The sequence below is a fragment of the Girardinichthys multiradiatus genome, chromosome 13 (assembly GCF_021462225.1).
Source record: "Girardinichthys multiradiatus isolate DD_20200921_A chromosome 13, DD_fGirMul_XY1, whole genome shotgun sequence".
Taxonomy (NCBI): Eukaryota; Metazoa; Chordata; class Actinopteri; order Cyprinodontiformes; family Goodeidae; genus Girardinichthys; species Girardinichthys multiradiatus.
In genome coordinates, this window is record NC_061806.1 from 40,824,506 (window position 1) to 40,845,835 (window position 21,330).

A 21,330-nucleotide genomic window follows, 5' to 3' on the forward strand; every position below is an offset into this window, starting at 1 on the left:
TGAGGTTGTTGATTAAGTTATATTGCAGTTTTCAGCTTTTGTTGATCACTCAAACCACATTTACAATGGATCTTATCTGGTTCTGGTTCTCATCAGACTGAACTGCTTGTATTTAAGAGGTCCTGGGTTTGATTGTTCTGCCTGGTTTCTCATGTTCATGATTTCAATCTTGGCTCAGTCATGTTTACCAGTACCCCTGTCATAAACGTATAACCCTTAATTGGAGGTCTACATCTCATCCACTTTTAGACCAAATATATCCTGTCCCCAGTCACTGGGACTGGAAACAGGAATTGTTCCCCAATAATACAATAAATGGTGTCAAGAAGATAGGATGAAGAAAAGTGGCTAGAACAGATTCCAGGAACAACCTCTGAGATCTCTGTCCAGAAGATTCTGCGAAGAACCCTGGAGCTCGTAGGCCTCTGGTAAAAGTTGAAGCTTGATGTGGAACCGCCTGAGTGGGAAGTACAGGTCCTTCTCAAAATATTAGCATATTGTGATAAAGTTCATTATTTTCCATAATGTAATGATGAAAATGTAACATTCATATATTTTAGATTCATTGCACACTAACTGAAATATTTCAGGTCTTTTATTGTCTTAATATGGATGATTTTGGCATACAGCTCATGAAAACCCAAAATTCCTATCTCACAAAATTAGCATATTTCATCCGACCAATAAAAGAAAAGTGTTTTTAATACAAAAAACATCAACCTTCAAATAATCATGTACAGTTATGCACTCAATACTTGGTCGGGAATCCTTTGGCATAAATGACTGCTTCAATGCGGCGTGGCATGGAGGCAATCAGCCTGTGGCACTGCTGAGGTCTTATGGAGGCCCAGGATGCTTCGATAGCGGCCTTTAGCTCATCCAGAGTGTTGGGTCTTGAGTCTCTCAACGTTCTCTTCACAATATCCCACAGATTCTCTATGGGGTTCAGGTCAGGAGAGTTGGCAGGCCAATTGAGCCCAGTGATACCATGGTCAGTAAACCATTTACCAGTGGTTTTGGCACTGTGAGCAGGTGCCAGGTCGTGCTGAAAAATGAAATCTTCATCTCCATAAAGCTTTTCAGCAGATGGAAGCATGAAGTGCTCCAAAATCTCCTGATAGCTAGCTGCATTGACCCTGCCCTTGATAAAACACAGTGGACCAACACCAGTAGCTGACACGGCACCCCAGACCATCACTGACTGTGGGTACTTGACACTGGACTTCTGGCATTTTGGCATTTCCTTCTCCCCAGTCTTCCTCCAGACTCTGGCACCTTGATTTCCGAATGACATGCAGAATTTGCTTTCATCCGAAAAAAGTACTTTGGACCACTGAGCAACAGTCCAGTGCTGCTTCTCTGTAGCCCAGGTCAGGCGCTTCTGCCGCTGTTTCTGGTTCAAAAGTGGCTTGACCTGGGGAATGCGGCACCTGTAGCCCATTTCCTGCACACGCCTGTGCACGGTGGCTCTGGATGTTTCTACTCCAGACTCAGTCCACTGCTTCCGCAGGTCCCCCAAGGTCTGGAATCGGCCCTTCTCCACAATCTTCCTCAGGGTCCGGTCACCTCTTCTCGTTGTGCAGCGTTTTCTGCCACACTTTTTCCTTCCCACAGACTTCCCACTGAGGTGCCTTGATACAGCACTCTGGGAACAGCCTATTCGTTCAGAAATTTCTTTCTGTGTCTTACCCTCTTGCTTGAGGGTGTCAATAGTGGCCTTCTGGACAGCAGTCAGGTCGGCAGTCTTACCCATGATTGGGGTTTTGAGTGATGAACCAGGCTGGGAGTTTTAAAGGCCTCAGGAATCTTTTGCAGGTGTTTAGAGTTAACTCGTTGATTCAGATGATTAGGTTCATAGCTCGTTTAGAGACCCTTTTAATGATATGCTAATTTTGTGAGATAGGAATTTTGGGTTTTCATGAGCTGTATGCCAAAATCATCTGTATTAAGACAATAAAAGACCTGAAATATTTCAGTTAGTGTGCAATGAATCTAAAATATATGAATGTTAAATTTTCATCATGACATTATGGAAAATAATGAACTTTATTACAATATGCTAATATTTTGAGAAGGACCTGTATATGACAAGAGTCTGAATCATATTTAATGGACATAAACGGCTGATATACAAACGTAGTGAAGGGAAATTATGGAATATCCCGACTTTATCCAGAAGGTGGCAGCAAAATACCTTGTAGGATTTTGGCTGCTGGTAAACCCAGAGGAAAAGATGTTCTTTAGGACATCAAAATAAGACAATGGCTGAATGAAAAATGAAGAAGTAAAAGGACAATCAGATAATATTATGGTTACCATTTTCTGATGCACACCGTGGACATCTGAGCAACTCCTGACTTTCATTTGTTGAATAAAAAGAGAGGATTAGACCAAATTAAAGTCTTTAATCGTGTAGATTGAAAATATTCAGACTGCAATGAGATGTATATACAGATGCATCTGAAGTTATCTGAGGTTAGAGTGGGCATGGGGATTATTCTTCCAGAATGCAATATTATAATTCATAAAATAATGATCATTTATCAGCAGATATTGAGACAAGTTTAGCAGTTCTAATTGCTATAAGTTGGAAAGCGGAAAATGAATTTCTAACCTCTGGTGGTGCATTAAACAATATCCATCATATCCATTCAGGTATAAGACAAGATTTTGTTTCTAGATATAGAGAGGAAAAGAACAAAAATAACTGAAGTAGACATAGATCCGTGTTTTTACCACATGTACAATTAATTATTGTAATGCACTTATTTCTGGTGCTCTGAAAAAGCACATTTAAACTCTGAAGTTAATATAAAACTTAGCTCCACATTTTCTGATGAGGACCAGAAGTAGAGCTTGCATTGGTCTAACTGTCAGAATCTGCCATTTTGGACTTTGTATAGATTTTGTGTTTGTTAACTTTTCAGTTAGGTGTTTCCATTCCTTTGGGTTTAGTAGTTATGTTTGTTTATTCCTTCAGTTACCCTGATGTTAGTTTTGTTCTCTCTCCTGTTTTTAGTGGTTCTTTCTCCCCTCGCCCATAGTTTCCTTGGTGGTCGCTTTCTCATTTATTGCTTCCTGTGGTTATTATTATTATTATTATTACAGTTATCTTTGTTTATTTTTCTTCTTTGGGTTTTCTAGTTTAGTTTCTTGGTTAGTGTTTCTGTGCGATCTTTTTCTAGTTTGTTAGTTCTTTTTCCCCTTTGGCCTTAGACCCCTGTGTTGTTACTCAGTTAGTTATTCCCTGAGTCTAGCTTTTCCCCATGCCCTCTGGTTTAGTTCTTCCTTGAGTTTATTTCTATTTTTCCTTTCTAGCTTCTAGGTTTATTACCCTCAGGTTTGTTTCTCCCTAGTTTAGTTTCTCTCCTGCCTCAGTCTCACATTAGTTACTATAACAACCGATTTCCTCAGTTCCCGTCACCTGGCCTGCGCACCTGTTACCACTTCCATCTGATTACCTGCCTTCCTCCCTCATTGGTTCATACTCCAACTCCCTCTGTTTATTAACTGGTTTGTTTGCTACACTCCTCGCTGGTTCCTCCTGTTTCTCACCAGTTGTCTTCCTGATGTCTCCTGGTTCCTGTAAGTCCTTCGTTATTTATTGTTAAAGAAAGAAGATTAAATTGCACCATGTGGCTCCCTAGGGCTTGCTTGCATTTTGGTCCAAACCAACTCCAAACACTGACACTAAACTTCGCCATTCTTTCATGACTGATGTCAAGATTTTCTTATTAGTTTTTAGAACTTTTAATGATCTTAGTCTGAAGTATTTGTCTGTGGTGATTTTCACTTATGTGCCTCCCAGAACCCTCAGGCCTGCAGATGACAAGCAGCAGTTTTGTCAAAAGACAGCCTCACAGACAGCTGCTCATCAAAAAGCAGTGAGATGGAGAAACCACCTGGAACATTGTGACCTCCTAATGACCCAAGTGTCACATACGCCAGGTGTGAATAGTTTTCTTCTGGTTAAACAAAGTAGATTAAAATTTCCCATCACAAGGTATTGGTGTAGCTGGAAACAAACTGGCAGATACATTTGGAGAGGGAGCAGTGAAAAGAAGTATTGTAGATATGAATCTAAAACATTAAGAAAAAAAAGATGAAAAATGTAAACAATTGGACAACGAATAAAAAGGCATTTTTATTCCCACTATGCAGAGGAAACATTACTGAATTAAGGGAGAGTTGCACAAGGGAGGAAGAAGTCATATCAAGACTAAAATTTGGACATGCAGTAATAAATAGCACCTTTTAAAAAGATAAATAAGCATGGTACTGGCAGCTGTGATCATTGTGGACAGGAGGAAACAGGAGTATGTGTTTTTAGACAGTTGTGTTGGCAAGAAAGATAAGTACTTAAAACTGATTTCCAGTGGCGTGCTGTTATTGATGAGAGGGTTGTTGCAGAAGAGCTCAGATGATTCGGTTTTCAGTTCTGTTTAACTTTTTGAAGAAAACAAGAATAATCTAAGTATTTAGAGCTCAAAGTCATAGTAGAGGGAAATGAGATAAGACCCATTAGGGAAACCACTTTCCTAGTTAAAGAAAAGGTCCATGAGTTGTTAGGCAGAGGATTTCTTATCCATTTTGGCAAAAAGTCACTTATTTCACTTATTGGGGTGAAATTGAAAAAAAACTGTTGCTATTATTGAAATAAAAATTAAGTAAAAACAGAAAATAGTGGACAACAGATGGATTAGAGATATTCTTCTACAGAATTAAAAGCAAGTTTGGGAATTTTAGGAATATTGGAAGAAACAGAACAGTAAAACAAATAAAGATTTCTGCTGAGACGAGCTCGCCTGAATACTGCACCACATAGAATTGGGGAAAAAGTTACTGGGAGAAGTGAGTTTTATAATCAAGACCAAACAATTGATTAAAGGCAGGAAATACTTGTGAAAACGTTTATTCTTATTCTTCATATTTTAAGAAAAAGATCATAGTATAATGTAGGGTCATTTCTTGTTGAAAAGCAATAACTGGTTTAATAAACAGTTGAATTAACATTTTAAGTGTTCTGATCCAGACTCCTTGCCTCTTGGTGGCGGTAATGCGCCACAATATAATTTGAACTCCACCATTAAGTGCCACAGGAAGAGGAAGAAGAAAAATGAAACAAAAGGGGTTGCTAGCGCCGTCAGGTTTTCTTTTGTTAGAAGATATTATGGTCTTTGAGCTGAATATGTGAATGTTTCCAGTAAAAATGTCTCCAGTTCAGCCCCAGAGAGAGATGATGAACGAGCTGTTAACTCCTGCTGAAGAAACATTAACTGAGTTTAAAGGAATCATCGTCAAGACCGAGGAAGAGCTCGATGGTCAGCACAGACTGCTGGATTTCAGCCGGATCCCCCTGATCATCTTACACCGAATAGGTACGAAACAGCAGCGATGCTAATGTTTTACTGGGGGAAGGATTTAGGGAAAGGTGCTGGATGTACAGGTCCTTCTCAAAATATTAGCATATTGTGATAAAGTTCATTATTTTCCATAATGTCATGATGAAAATGTAACATTCATATATTTTAGATTCATTGCACACTAACTGAAATATTTCATGTCTTTTATTGTCTTAATATGGATGATTTTGGCATACAGCTCATGAAAACCCAAAATTCCTATCTCACAAAATTAGCATATCTTTAAAAGGGTCTCTAAACGAGCTATGAACCTAATCATCTGAATCAACGAGTTAACTCTAAACACCTGCAAAAGATTCCTGAGGCCTTTAAAACTCCCAGCCTGGTTCATCACTCAAAACCCCAATCATGGGTAAGACTGCCGACCTGACTGCTGTCCAGAAGGCCACTATTGACACCCTCAAGCAAGAGGGTAAGACACAGAAAGACATTTCTGAACGAATAGGCTGTTCCCAGAGTGCTGTATCAAGGCACCTCAGTGGGAAGTCTGTGGGAAGGAAAAAGTGTGGCAGAAAACGCTGCACAACGAGAAGAGGTGACCGGACCCTGAGGAAGATTGTGGAGAAGGGCCGATTCCAGACCTTGGGGGACCTGCGGAAGCAGTGGACTGAGTCTGGAGTAGAAACATCCAGAGCCACCGTGCACAGGCGTGTGCAGGAAATGGGCTACAGGTGCCGCAATCCCCAGGTCAAGCCACTTTTGAACCAGAAACAGCGGCAGAAGCGCCTGACCTGGGCTACAGAGAAGCAGCACTGGACTGTTGCTCAGTGGTCCAAAGTACTTTTTTCGGATGAAAGCAAATTTTGCATGTCATTTGGAAATCAAGGTGCCAGAGTCTGGAGGAAGACTGGGGAGAAGGAAATGCCAAAATGCCAGAAGTCCAGTGTCAAGTACCCAGTCAGTGATGGTCTGGGGTGCCGTGTCAGCTGCTGGTGTTGGTCCACTGTGTTTTATCAAGGGCAGGGTCAATGCAGCTAGCTATCAGGAGATTTTGGAGCACTTCATGCTTCCATCTGCTGAAAAGCTTTATGGAGATGAAGATTTCATTTTTCAGCACGACCTGGCACCTGCTCACAGTGCCAAAACCACTGGTAAATGGTTTACTGACCATGGTATCACTGTGCTCAATTGGCCTGCCAACTCTCCTGACCTGAACCCCATAGAGAATCTGTGGGATATTGTGAAGAGAACATTGAGAGACTCAAGACCCAACACTCTGGATGAGCTAAAGGCCGCTATCGAAGCATCCTGGGCCTCCATAAGACCTCAGCAGTGCCACAGGCTGATTGCCTCCATGCCACGCCGCATTGAAGCAGTCATTTCTGCAAAAGGATTCCCGACCAAGTATTGAGTGCATAAATGTACATGATTATTTGAAGGTTGACATTGTTTGTATTAAAAACACTTTTCTTTTATTGGTTGGATGAAATATGCTAATTTTGTGAGATAGGAATTTTGGGTTTTCATGAGCTGTATGCCAAAATCATCCGTATTAAGACAATAAAAGACCTGAAATATTTCAGTTAGTGTGCAATGAATCTAAAATATATGAATGTTAAATTTTCATCATTACATTATGGAAAATAATGAACTTTATCACAATATGCTAATATTTTGAGAAGGACCTGTATATTGTAGTTTAAAGTGTTTATTTTTCAATTATTTCTGAATAGGGACATGTCAATTAAATATTCAGATGGTGGTCATTTTTGCCGATCAGCCAATTGTGTATTTCTTTGTTTTGGTTTCTTCGGTTTCTTTAAAATGAGGACAGGCATGCTTGGAGGGGAATTATCTGAAAATAAATCTGCTCATACATGAAGTATTACGGTATGAAAGATGCAGGCTCCTGTCATAGATTAGCTTGGCATTGCTAATCCCATCACCTGAATCCTATATGAAGTTTCCTGGATGTAAATGTGAATGGGTGTACTCTAAACTAACTAATGAAGGACAACAGTTTTAAGCCGTTTAATTTAAGGTTTAAAAAAACAAGTTTTGCTTTCAGTCAGATCCTTAATTTAAACGAGATAGTTCATTTAAAGGTAGCACTTACGATAGCTGTAAATTTAGGCATGATACAAATGATCTTTAAAGACACATGGGCACTAAAACTAGTTTTCTTTTCTCAACTGTCTAAATTATTTTACTGGTGCTCTTAGATGGCTTAAAGTTTAATTGCAACATGTTTTTGCACAACCATTGCTATCCCCTTCTTAGTCATCGATGACTTTGACAGTAAAAGTCTGTCTACATTATTATTTCAAGTCAACACTTCTTTAAATTCAAGTTTTTGTTATTTTAAAAATTCTTAAAGTTTCTTTCCAAAGTGCGGTGAATGCAGTGCGACCCGTGAGGCAGAGTGTGAGTGCGCACGTTCGGCCCTTTAATTCAGTCAGGCATTCCTCTGTCTGCACTACTGAAGCAAAACAAACATGGCGGACGGAACGTTTAATTATCCACTAGTGAACCAGGTAGTAATTTTTTTAGTTCTAGTTTTTATGTGATGACTTTATGCATAAGACAAATTACATTTCCTGCATCCTGTTTTAATTACATGTACAGGTCCTTCTAAAAAAAATTAGCATATTGTGATAAAGTTCATTATTTTCCATAATGTCATGATGAAAATTAAATTATATTTTAGATTCTTTGCACACTAACTGAAATATTTCAGGTCTTTTATTGTCTTAATATGGATGATTTTGGCATACAGCTCATGAAAACCCAAAATTCCTATCTCACAAAATTAGCATATTTCATCCAACAAATAAAAGTGTTTTTAATACAAAAAACATCAACCTTCAAATAATCATGTACAGTTATGCACTCAATACTTGGTCAGGAATCCTTTTGCAGAAGTGACTGCTTCAACGCGGCGTGGCATGGAGGCAATCAGCCTGTGGCACTGCATGAAGTGCTCCAAAATCTCCTGATAGCTAGCTGCATTGACCCTGCCCTTGATAAAACACAGTGGACCAACACCAGCAGCTGACACGGCACCCCAGACCATCACTGACTGTGGGTACTTGACACTGGACTTCTGGCATTTTGGCATTTCCTTCTCCCCAGTCTTCCTCCAGACTCTGGCACCTTGATTTCTGAATGACATGCAGAATTTGCTTTCATCCAAAAAAAGTACTTTGGACCACTGAGCAACAGTCCAGTGCTGCTTCTCTGTAGCCCAGGTCAGGCGCTTCTGCCGCTGTTTCTGGTTCAAAAGTGGCTTGACCTGGGGAATGCGGCACCTGTAGCCCATTTCCTGCACACGCCTGTGCACGGTGGCTCTGGATGTTTCTACTCCAGACTCAGTCCACTGCTTCCGCAGGTCCCCCAAGGTCTGGAATCGGCCCTTCTCCACAATCTTCCTCAGGGTCCGGTCACCTCTTCTCGTTGTGCAGCGTTTTCTGCCACACTTTTTCCTTCCCACAGACTTCCCACTGAGGTGCCTTGATACAGCACTCTGGGAACAGCCTATTTGTTCAGAAATGTCTTTCTGTGTCTTACCCTCTTGCTTGAGGGTGTCAATAGTGGCCTTCTGGACAGCAGTCAGGTCGGCAGTCTTACCCATGATTGGGGTTTTGAGTGATGAACCAGGCTGGGAGTTTTAAAGGCCTCAGGAATCTTTTGCAGGTGTTTAGAGTTAACTCGTTGATTCAGATGATTAGGTTCATAGCTCGTTTAGAGACCCTTTTAATGATATGCTAATTTTGTGAGATAGGAATTTTGGGTTTTCATGAGCTGTATGCCAAAATCATCCGTATTAAGACAATAAAAGACCTGAAATATTTCAGTTAGTGTGCAATGAATCTAAAATATATGAATGTTAAATTTTCATCATGACATTATGGAAAATAATGAACTTTATCACAATATGCTAATTTTTTGAGAAGGACCTGTATTTGTGTAGATCTCGTGAATGTCTTAATAAGGGCTGCACAATATTAGGAAAACATGCAATGTTGCTATAACAATATGACCTGCGATAAATGGTGTCTTCGCTTGCTTTAATAAAATATTTCCATTAAAGTTGCTAGATTTAATCATTGTATTTCAATGCAAAATCTGTAAAACGCTGCATTGCTCAGCATGGGTGAGCTGCTTTTACATGTTTTTGCGAATAAAAATACTGAATTGCAGTGGAGTATAAACTGACTGAAACAAAATGATGGTAATATTTGACTTGTAGGAACTGTCCTCCACCTACAAAGCTCCACCTTTTAGTTTGGGGTCGGTCCAGAAACTCTTACCTCCCTAGTAGGCCTGTTTTTTAGGGGTTGATTTCCACCTGCTTTTATTTAATTTGGTCCTGGTTTTTGCAGTGGAAATGTAGGGAGAAGATACAAACCCAAAAACCTTCTCTGGTTCCTTTTTTAAAAGGTTCATGCAGTATAAACACGCCTTAAAGTTTGCCAAGGTAATTAAACGTTCCAGGAAAATAAGTTCAGGGGTTAATATGTTATGGATCTCATGGTCAAAACCCTCTTCTACCCACTCCCATCTCCACAGTCCTGCCTCCACACTATTGATATTGTGCTGACCTTTGAAACTGACTATGAACAAATAACATTAGTGACTCACAGCCCTGACATGTCTGACCATTTTTATAACCTTGAGTTTAATCTGACAAAGTACTCTATCCCTGGGAGAACGTTTCTATTACTGTAGATCTTTATCAGAAAATACTGAAATGGCTTTGGAAGAATCTGTTCCATTTTTAATTTCCTCAGTATCACAGAGCAACATGGCTGAAGGTAGCATATTAATTTCTTCTCCCTCGCACTTTAATGTGTGTAGCCTCAGACAATGTAGCCCACTTGAAAGAGAAAGTAATTATTCTTAAGAGGCTGGCTGCCTGGTTTAATTCAGAGCTGTGCACTTTAAAGCGGACCTCTGGGAAATTGAAGATAAAAATGGTGGCTTATGCATTAATTTAATCTGGGGGGAAAAGCCTATTGTTATGCAAGATAACCTATTACCAGACAAAAACTGCATATTACTGATCAGTAAAGGAGAACAACAATAATTCAGTTTCTTTTTAGGCCACTCTTACAGAGTCATACCTCCGTCCGTCCCCTCGGCTCTCAGCAGTGATCCATTTTTTATTTTCTCATTATCACAGAAAAACACAGAGGAGGGCGGTAATTTCAGCTCTTCCCCTTCACAAATTGATTTTCTTGTTCATAGTGTTAATTCATCATTGCGTGGTGCATTAGACAATGCAGCCCCCTTGAAAAAGAAGGTAATTATTCACAGGAGGCTGGTTTAATTCAAACCTGTGTACTTTAAAGCACAATGTTAGAAAATTGTATAGGAAGAATAGCCTACTGTTGTATAAAAAGATGCTTCGCCTAGCTAGAACAGAGTATTTCTCTTCATTAATAGAAGAGAATAAGAATGATACTAGGTTTCTTTTTAGTAAAGTTGATAAACCTACATAGTTTCTTTATAATTAAAACTGATTCCATTAAAAATAAAATAATTGTCATAATCCAAAAAGGATTACTTCATCCTGTGTAAGTGAGACAACATTGGAAATAACTGCAGAACCTGATCTGTGTTTGGACTGTTTTGATCCTGTGGAGCTTCCTGAGTTATAAGAAATCTTAGCTTCATTTAAACCTTCAACTTGTATGTTAGACCTAATCCCAACCAAATTATTTAAGGAAGTGTTCCCTCTGATTACCAGCCCCATTTTAGATATTAATCTATCCTTCGTAAATAGTAAATGGCAAACAGGCTCTAGGTGATGGGTCAGAGCGGTTCAAGAATCCCTCATGAGGACGAAAATATCGAGGCACATGACGTCGTCCGGTACAGCGGAGCCGGGGTTCCACCCTGGAGCCAGGCCTGGGGTCGGGACTCGCCGGAGAGCGCCTGGTGGCTGGGTTGCTCCTCATGGGACCTGGCCAAGCCCGAACGAGAGACGCAAGGCCATCCCCAAGTGGGCCCACCACCAGCGGGGGGAACAGCGAGGGACCGGTGCAAAGAGGATTGGGTGGCGGACGAAGGTGGAGACCTCAGCGGCCCGATCCCCGGATGCTTAGGCTGGCTCTAGGGACGTGGAATGTCACCTCGCTGGGGGGGAAGGAGCCTAAGCTTGTGCGGGAGGTCGAGAGATATCGACTAGAAATAGTCTGGCTCGCCTCCACGCACAGCGTGGGCTCTGGAACCCATTTCCTTGAGAGGGGTTGGACTCTCTTCTACTCTGGAGTGGCCCACGGGGAGAGGCGGCAGGCTGGTGTGGGTTTGCTTGTTGCCTCCCAGTTCAGCCATCTTGTGTTGGGGTTTACCCCAGTGGATGAGAGGGTCGCATCCCTGCGCCTTCGGTTTGGGGATAGGTCTCTGACTGTCGTTTCGGCCTACAGGCCGAGCAGTAGTGCGGAGTACCGGGCCTTCTTGGTGTCCCTGTCGGGGGTGCTGGATAGTGCCCCTCCTGGGGACTCCATTATTCTGCTGGAGGACTTCAACGCCCACGTGGGAAACGACAATGACACCTGGAGAGGCGTGATCGGGAGGAATGGCCTCCCCGATCTGAATCTGAGTGGTGTTTTGTTACTGGACTTCTGTGCTAGCCACGGATTGTCCATAATGAACACCATGTTCAAACATAAGGGTGTCCATCAGTGGACTTGGCACCAGGACACCCTAGGCAGGAGGTCGATGATCGACTTTGTTGTCGTATCATCAGACCTTCGGCTGCATGTTTTGGAGAGAAAGCCGGACAGACTTGGCAGGCCCAAGCGTATAGTGAGGGTCTGCTGGGAATGCCGGGCGAAGCCGTCGGCCAGGGATGTATTCAACTCCCACCTCCGGCAGAGCTTTGACCAGATTCCGGGGGATGTTGGAGACCTAGAGTCCGAGTGAACCATGTTCTCCGCATCTATTGTCGATGCTGCTGCCCGTAGCTGCGGGAGTAAGGTATGCGGTGCCTGTCGCCGCGGCAATCCCAGAACCCGGTGGTGGACACCGGCAGTAAGCTGAAGGAGTCCTATCGGCTGTGGTTTGCTTGTGGGATAGGCGTGCTGTGGCAGAGGCAAAAACTTGGGCCTGGTAGGAGTTTGGTGAGGCCACGGAGAAGGACTACCGGTTGGCCTCGAAGTGATTCTGGCAAACCGTGAGGCGCCTCAGGAGGGGGAAGCAGTGCTTCGCCAACACTGTTAATAGTGGGGGTGGGAGGCTGCTGACTTCGACTAAGGACATTATCGGGTGGTGGAAGGAGTACTTCGAGGATCTCCTCAATCCTGCCATCATGCATTCCCTGGTGGAAACAGAAGCTGGGGACTCGGGGTTGGACTCTTTCATCACCCAGGCTGAAGTCACCGAGGTGGTTAAAAAGCTCCGCGGTGGCAGGACTTTGGGGGTGGATGAGATCTGCCCTGAGGGGACCGGATGGTGTGTTCCAACTACAAGGGGATTACACTCCTCAGCCTCCCTGGTAAGGCCTACGCCAGGGTATTGGAGAGGAGAGCCCGGCCGAGAGTCGAACCTCGGCTTCAGGAGGAGCAGTGTGGTTTTCATCCCGGCCGTGGAACACTGGACCAGCTCTATACCCTCTACAGGGTGCTCGAGGGTTCATGGGAGTTTGCCCAACCGGTTCACATGTGTTTTGTGGACCTGGAGAAGACATTCGACTGTGTCCCTCATGATGCCTTGTGGGGGTGCTCCAGGAGTATGGAATCGGGGGCCCTTTATTAGGGGCCATCTGGTCCCTGTACGAGCAGGGGTTTGGTCCGCATTGCCGGCATTAAGTCGGACCTGTTCCCGGTGCATGTTGGACTCTGGCAGGGCTGCCCTTTGTCATCGGTCCTGTTCATAACTTTTATGGACAGGATTTCTAGACGCAGCCAAGGGCAGAAAGGGGTTCTGGTTTGGGGACCAGTGGATTTCTTCTCTTTTTGCAGATGACTTGGTCCTGCTGGCCCCCTCTAGCCAAGACCTACAGTGTGCGCTGGGGCGGTTCGCAGCCGAGTTTGAAGCGGCTGGGATGAAGATCAGCTCCTCCAAGTCCGAGGCCATGGTTCTCGACCGGAAAAGGGTGGCTTGTCCTCTTCAGTTTGGAGGGGAGTTCTTGCCTCAAGTGGAGGAGTTCAAGCATCCCCGGGTCTTGTTCACGAGTGAGGAAAGAATGGAGCGGGAGATCGACAGACTGATCGGTGCGGCTGCCGCAATAATGGGGGTACTGTGCCGGTCCGTTGTGGTGAAGAGAGAGTTGAGCCGAAAAGCGAAGCTCTCGGTTTACTGGTCGGTCTACGTTCCTACCCTCACCTATGGCCATGAACTTTGGGTCATGACCGAAAGAACGAGATCCCAGATGCAAGCAGCTGAAATGAGCTTCCTCCGTAGGGTCGCCGGGCACTCCCTTAGAGATAGGGTGAGGAGCTCGGCCATCCGGGAGGGGCTCGGAGTAGAGCCGTTGCTCCTCCACATCGAGAGGAGCCAGTTGGGGTGGCTCAGGCATCTATACCGGATGCCTCCTGGACGCTTTCCTCGGGAGGTGTTCCAGGCACGTCCCACCGGGAGGAGGCCCAGGACATGCTGGAGGGACCGTGTCTCTCCGCTGGCCTGGGAACGCCTTAGGCACTCCCCCCGGAGGAGCTGGAGGAGGTGTCTGGGTGTCTGCTGAGTCTGCTGCCCCCGTGACCCAGTCCCGGATAAGCGGAAGACGACGAGTACGAGTAGTAAATAGATAAGTACCTCATGCTTTTAAGTTAGCTGTAATTAAACCTTTACTTAAGAAACCTTCGCTTCATCGAGATGACTTGAAAAATTACAGACCTATATCCAATCTTCCATTCTTATCTAAAATTCTTGAGAAAATAGTTGCTCATCAAATGTGTGAGTATTTATACAGCAATGACCTGTTTGAAGAGTTTCAGTCAGGTTTCAGAGCTCATCATAGCACTGAAACAGCTCTGCTGCATGTCACTAATGATATTCTTATGGCCTCAGATAATGGACTTGTGTCTGTTCTGGTTCTGTTAGATCTCAGTGCTGCATTTGATCCAGTCGACCATAATATTCTCTTAGAAAGGCTGGAATATGCTGTAGGGATCAGGGGAACAGCGCTAGGCTGGTTTAAATCTTATCTGTCTGACAGATTCCAGTTTGTTCATGTAAATGATAAATCATCTTTAAACTCCAGGGTTAATAGTAGAGTACCACAGGGTTCAGTACTTGGGCCAATTCTCTTTACTATATACTGGTACTTCTCAAAATATTAGCATATTGTGATAAAGTTCATTATTTTCCATAATGTAATGATGAAAATTTAACATTCATATATTTTAGATTCATTGCACACTAACTGAAATATTTCAGGTCTTTTATTGTCTTAATACGGATGATTTTGGCATACAGCTCATGAAAACCCAACATTCCTATCTCACAAAATTAGCATATCATTAAAAGGGTCTCTAAACGAGCTATGAACCTAATCATCTGAATCAACGAGTTAACTCTAAACACCTGCAAAAGATTCCTGAGGCCTTTAAAACTCCCAGCCTGGTTCATCACTCAAAACCCCAATCATGGGTAAGACTGCCGACCTGACTGCTGTCCAGAAGGCCACTATTGACACCCTCAAGCAAGAGGGTAAGACACAGAAAGAAATTTCTGAACGAATAGGCTGTTCCCAGAGTGCTGTATCAAGGCACCTCAGTGGGAAGTCTGTGGGAAGGAAAAAGTGTGGCAGAAAACGCTGCACAACGAGAAGAGGTGACCAGACACTGAGGAAGATTGTGGAGAAGGGCCGATTCCAGACCTTGGGGGACCTGCGGAAGCAGTGGACTGAATCTGGAGTAGAAACATCCAGAGCCACCGTGCACAGGCGTGTGCAGGAAATGGGCTACAGGTGCCGCATTCCCCAGACCTGGGCTACAGAGAAGCAGCACTGGACTGTTGCTCAGTGGTCCAAAGTACTTTTTTTGGATGAAAGCAAATTCTGCATGTCTTTCGGAAATCAAGGTGCCAGAGTCTGGAGGAAGACTGGGGAGAAGGAAATGCCAGAAGTCCAGTGTCAAGTACCCACAGTCAGTGATGGTCTGGGGTGCCGTGTCAGCTGCTGGTGTTGGTCCACTGTGTTTTATCAAGGGCAGGGTCAATGCAGCTAGCTATCAGGAGATTTTGGAGCACTTCATGCTTCCATCTGCTGAAAAGCTTTATGGAGATGAAGATTTCATTTTTCAGCACGACCTGGCACCTGCTCACAGTGCCAAAACCACTGGTAAATGGTTTACTGACCATGGTATCACTGTGCTCAATTGGCCTGCCAACTCTCCTGACCTGAACCCCATAGAGAATCTGTGGGATATTGTGAAGAGAACGTTGAGAGACTCAAGACCCAACACTCTGGATGAGCTAAAGGCCGCTATCAAAGCATCCTGGGCCTCCATAAGACCTCAGCAGTGCCACAGGCTGATTGCCTCCATGCCACGCCGCATTGAAGCAGTCATTTCTGCCAATGGATTCCTGACCAAGTATTGAGTGCATAACTGTACATGATTATTTGAAGGTTGATGTTTTTTGTATTAAAAACACTTTTCTTTTATTGGTCGGATGAAATATGCTAATTTTGTGAGATAGGAATTTTGGGTTTTCATGAGCTGTATGCCAAAATCATCCGTATTAAGACAATAAAAGACCTGAAATATTTCAGTTAGTGTGCAATGAATCTAAAATATATGAATGTTAAATTTTCATTATGACATTATGGAAAATAATGAACTTTATCACAATATGCTAATATTTTGAGAAGGACCTGTATGCTTCCAATAGGTCAAATTATCAGGCAGCTTCTAAATTCAGACAAGACAGAAGTTGTCGTCTTTGGACCGGAGTCTTTAAAAAAGAAACTGTTTAGTCAATCACTTAACCTGGATGGCATTAAATTGACCTCTGGTAATAAAATGAAGAACCTTGGTGTTAACTTTGACTAGGACATGTCATTTTAATCCCATATTTAACAGGTTCTAGGATTTCCTTCTTTCACTTTTGGAATGCTGCCAAAATTAGAAATATCCTATCCAATGGTGTTGCTGAAAAACTAGTAAATAGTTCCATTAAATTCTTTACAATACTGATGGTGCTAGTATTGCCTTTTAAAGTTTTACTTTTCCTTCAGATATAAAGTACTCCTGGATCAGTGCTTCTTTGTTCTCTTTGTGTCTCTGCTCTGTTCTCTCAAACCCCCAGTCGGTTGTGGCAGATGGCCGCTCACACTGAGCCTGGTTCTGGTTCTGCTGAAAGCTTCTTCCTTTTAAAGGGGAGTTTTCCTCTCCACAGTCACCACATGCGTGCTCAGAATGAAGGATTGCTGCAAAGTCAATGCAAATGACTAAACTGTCGCTACATGTTTATCCAGGAGTAGTGAATGCTGCAAGTCACTGACTGGATGAAATCTGCTGGGTTTCCTTGGCTAGAAAAACTTTTTAACAAATTTAAATAAACTGAATTTGACTGCATTGTTTAATATTCAGGATCAACTGGAATGTATGTACTTTACTAATAATTGCGGAACCTGATCTTTTTGTATTCTTTTAATCCAGTTCAGCTTTTTGAGTTATCATTAGCTTAATATAAAGCAACTTGTATTTTATACCCAATCTCAACCTTAATTAATTACATTGTCTCTAGTGACCAAAATAATAAAAAATGATGTATAAATATTCATACAAATATTAACAACACATAAGCAAACATGAAATCTAAGTACTTTAAGGCAATTGTAAAGGGGAATTAAAAGTGGATGTTAAGATTATTTTAAGCGAATAGATTTAACTTGATCAAATGGTCTGTTTCTCTGGAAAAACTCCCAGTTTGTGCACATATTTTATTAGCAATTACTGGAATTATCTGTTGGAAATGTTTGGAAAAGAAAAATAGATGAATGAACTTTGAGTGAGCCATCTTTGGTCCATCGGCTCTGGCCACCTTGAACAACCAATAGGAAGGACCTTGTATGGACCTGTATCAGACAATGGTGTCTCTCTTTGGGTTTGAGTTTGAACCTCAAGACTTGCAGTTCCCACTTTCCCTCTCGACACACAGCTATTCAGCCTGGAAGGTTTCAGATTAGCTGGCAGTCTCTGTGTCTGGCCTCAGAATGTCTCGGTGGTTGGATTTCTGAGTCAAATCGCAAGCAATATTAAACAATTATCTTGCTTAAATATTGAATAATAGTATATAGTAAGTTTACACTTTCAAAGAGAGAGTTTTCTAGACAGTAGGTGGCAGAAGTGTCTACCACATGCAAACATCTTCCGAACAGAATCGCAAGAATTCACGCGTCCTCCGTTCCTGCTCTGTTCTGTTCCGTTCTGACTGACGGAGCAACGCCGTTGTTATGTTAATTAATGAGAACGGTTGCACATTCTCCACGACTACGCCGAACATCGACGTCAACGTGCCCCCTCCATGACGCCTACGTTTAGTAGTAAAGGCATTTGAGGCTAATAACACAGGTTATGGTGGAGCCAGATTGAAGCTGAAAATTAGAGCAGAAACAAGTAGAAACCCATAGCAAGCTGCCCTGCTGCTGTAGTTGACTACTAAAGAAAATAGAAACACAAAATTACTTGAAAGACAGAAATTGTACAGGGCTGCTGCTGATTAAATTTCCACGGACCAGATCCTTGTTTACACTGTAAAAAATTGTCTTTTTTATGCACCAGATCCATGTTTGTTTTGGTACACCTGAATTTACCCACTGATTAACAATAAAATATATTTCTGTTCTATATGTGTTGATACAGAAATGTCAGGGCTTGGTACTAGCATACTGACATAAATTCAATGATGAAAATAAGTTTTTTGTTTATGCAATAAAATGTTCTTTCTGTTTCCATATCCAGATCTCGCTCAATATTATGTCTGTAAAGAGGAGGAGGTTCTTGCTGACCAGAAACTCTGTAACCCAAAAAGGAACTCAAGTTTGGATCAGGGGGAACCAGAACTTCCACAAATAAAAGAAGAACCAGATGAACTAGAAAATCTACAGATAAAAGAAGAACAAAATGAATTCTGCATCAGCCAGGATGAAGAGCAGGCCACACTGAAGCAGGAGACTGATAGCTTTATGGTAACTCCTACTAATGAGGAAAATGATTACACTGAACCAGAACCAAATGGACACAAACTCATTTTACAGGAGACTCTTGAAACTGAAAACCGGGATCAGGAAAGAAACATTCCTGACAACCCAGGGTCAAAGGTGGGCGAAGAGCCAGAACACAATAAGAGAAGTCAGAAAACCAGACGGCATGATAAGAATCGATTTACTTGTGAAATATGTAATGACAAATTTTCTCAAAATTGTCACTTGACTGTACATATGAGAACTCACACGGGTGAGAGGCCTTTCTCATGTGAGCTTTGTAAAAAAAGTTTCATTCAGGTATGTAGTTTAAAACAACACATGAGAACTCACACAGGAGAAAAGCCTTTCTCATGTTTGACCTGTGGAAAAAAGTTCAGTCAAAAAGGTCATCTAACCTATCACATGAGACTTCATACTGGTGAGAAGCCTTACTCATGTGAGATTTGTGGGAAAGGTTTCACTCAAAGATGTAGAGTTAAATTGCACATGAACAGTCACACAGGTGAGAAGCCTTTTTCATGTGTGACCTGTGGAAAAAGTTTCAGTGTTAAAAGAACATTGACTATTCATATGAAAATTCATACAGGGGAGAAGCTTTTTCCGTGTCCGACTTGTGAAAGAAGTTACAGTCGAAAAAATCTTTTAACCTTACATATGAGAATTCACACAGGAGAGAAGCTTTTTCCATGTTTGACCTGTGGAAAGAAATTCACTATAAAAAGAGTTTTGGACAACCACATGTTAACTCACACAGGGGAAAAGCCTTTCGCTTGTAAGATCTGTGGAAAATGTTTCACTCGAAAACATCATTTAACTCCTCACTTTAGAACTCACACAGGCGAAAAGCCGTTTCCATGTCAGAGTTGTAAAAAAACGTTCCGATCAAAAAGCAGTCTGACTTCACACATGAAAACTCACACAGGTCAGAAGCCTTTTCCATGTGTGACCTGTGGAAAAAGCTTCAGTCAAAAGTGTAATTTGGCTGATCACATCAGAATTCACACTGGCGAGAGGCCTTTCTCATGTAAGATTTGTGGAAAAGGTTTTATTCAAAGAAAGACTGTGATCCTTCACATGAAAACTCACACAGGTGAGAAGCCTTATTTGTGTATGACCTGTGGGAAAAGGTACACTCAAAAAGGCCATTTAACCGATCACATGAGAACTCACACAGGTGAGAAGCCTTTCTTGTGTAAGACCTGTGGAAAAGGTTTTACTATAAAAATCCTTTTGATTAACCACATGAGAACTCACACAGGTGAGAGGCCTTTCTCGTGTATTACATGTGGGAGAGGTTTCCATATGAAAGCTCATTTAATTACTCACATGAGAGCTCATACCGGTGAGAAGCCTTTTCAATGTAAAACATGTAAAAAAACTTTCAGGCTTAAAAGCAGTTTGAATTTTCACATGAGAATTCACACAGGGGAAGGGCTTTTTTCATGTAAAACTTGTAAAAAAACCTTTCCCTTTAAAAGTAATTTTAACAGGCACTTGAAAATGCACAATTCTCAGTCTTGTGGACAAACATCAATATAAGGTTTGTATTGAAGATTTTAATCAAAGGTGTGATTAATCACACTTGAAACCTCACAGAATATGTAATCTTTTTAAAAAAAGTCATTTTGGGGCATTTGAGAACTCCCCACTTAGAAGCTGGAGTCTGTAGTTCACCACTAAATTTAGGTGTTAATGTGTAAAAAGTTTCCTGAATGCCAAACAAGATTAAATGGTTGCTGTTAAAATAAATCAGTTTGAAGAATTTTCAGGAAATGCTTTAGCTTGATAAGCTTTTAGAATAAAAACAAATCTAATAGTCTTCTAGAAGCTTTCCTTTCCCTTCTGAAAAGGGAATACTGAGGTCTTAAATGTATTGCTAACTCATTTCTCATGTAGTCTTTGATTTTTTAAATATATGCTCTGACTGCAATGAAAGATATATTTTAAAAAAGACTTTGATGCATCCTTACATACTTTACATTATAACTGTTCATCATAATGAATACCATGATTATCTGGAAATAATTGGGACTGTCATAAAGCTATTATGTATTTGCATTTTGAAAAAAATGTTGTCCAAAGCAGTTTTTTAATGTTATTGAACTGTTTTCTGCAGGACATTTATTAACTCTGCAGCCCTATTCTGTTCTTTCATGTTGCTGAATTAAAAGTCTTAACAAACTAATCTGTTTAGGTTGTAGGTCTTAAGAATAAAGTCAGAATTGAGAAGTCAGACCACAATGAAAACTGATATTGACCACTAAAAAGCATCATTGGTGCATTATATTTCTTCTATGATTGTTTACTTTCTTACTTAGAAATCAGAAAATAAACTTTCCAAATCACACAGTCAGACGATCTGGAACAGCGCTGGGTCCTGTGTGTGTTTTAAAGAATTTTAACTTGGCAGTGATAAATTTGTAACTATATTTATCTCATGAAAGACACAGTTGACATGTTCTGGTGGTGGTAAAGATATAAAATGCAGTTAAATACATCACTGGATTACATCGATAACAGTTGCTTGGTGACTTGGTCCAAGGCTTTTTTTAAACCATTAATGTATTTTCAGACATGCAACTGGAATACAGTTAAATTTAATGTTATGTTATTGAGAGTTCAGAGCTAAATTAAATGTACCAGAACATAGTTAGTCTTCATGGTTTTGCATCTTATAGCTGGAACTTGAAGACGCTTATGGTAACATTATTTCCACATCCAAGTTCCATAATCTAAACTAAATGTATCCATTTGTTCAATGCTGTGATGTATTAATGTCATTATAAATTGTAATAAAGTATCCATATACAA

General features: G+C 41.6%; 1 protein-coding gene across 3 annotated transcripts; it reads left to right on the plus strand.

The window, feature by feature from the left end:
• Positions 1-3,475: 3,475 nt before the first annotated feature.
• On the plus strand, positions 3,476-21,330 carry LOC124879064 (gastrula zinc finger protein XlCGF57.1-like). 3 transcript variants are annotated; one of them, XM_047383357.1, is made up of 4 exons: positions 3,476-3,585; positions 3,809-3,948; positions 5,205-5,378; positions 18,275-21,330. In XM_047383357.1, exons 2-4 carry the CDS (start codon positions 3,924-3,926, stop codon positions 20,056-20,058), a joined length of 1,983 nt encoding a protein of 660 aa, XP_047239313.1. In that variant the 5' UTR covers positions 3,476-3,585; positions 3,809-3,923; the 3' UTR covers positions 20,059-21,330. The 3 variants fall into 3 exon arrangements, with proteins under 3 accessions (XP_047239313.1, XP_047239314.1, XP_047239315.1); XM_047383358.1 differs by having other exon boundaries at positions 5,220-5,378; XM_047383359.1 differs by lacking the exons at positions 3,476-3,585; positions 3,809-3,948 and adding an exon at positions 7,741-7,897 and having other exon boundaries at positions 4,894-5,378.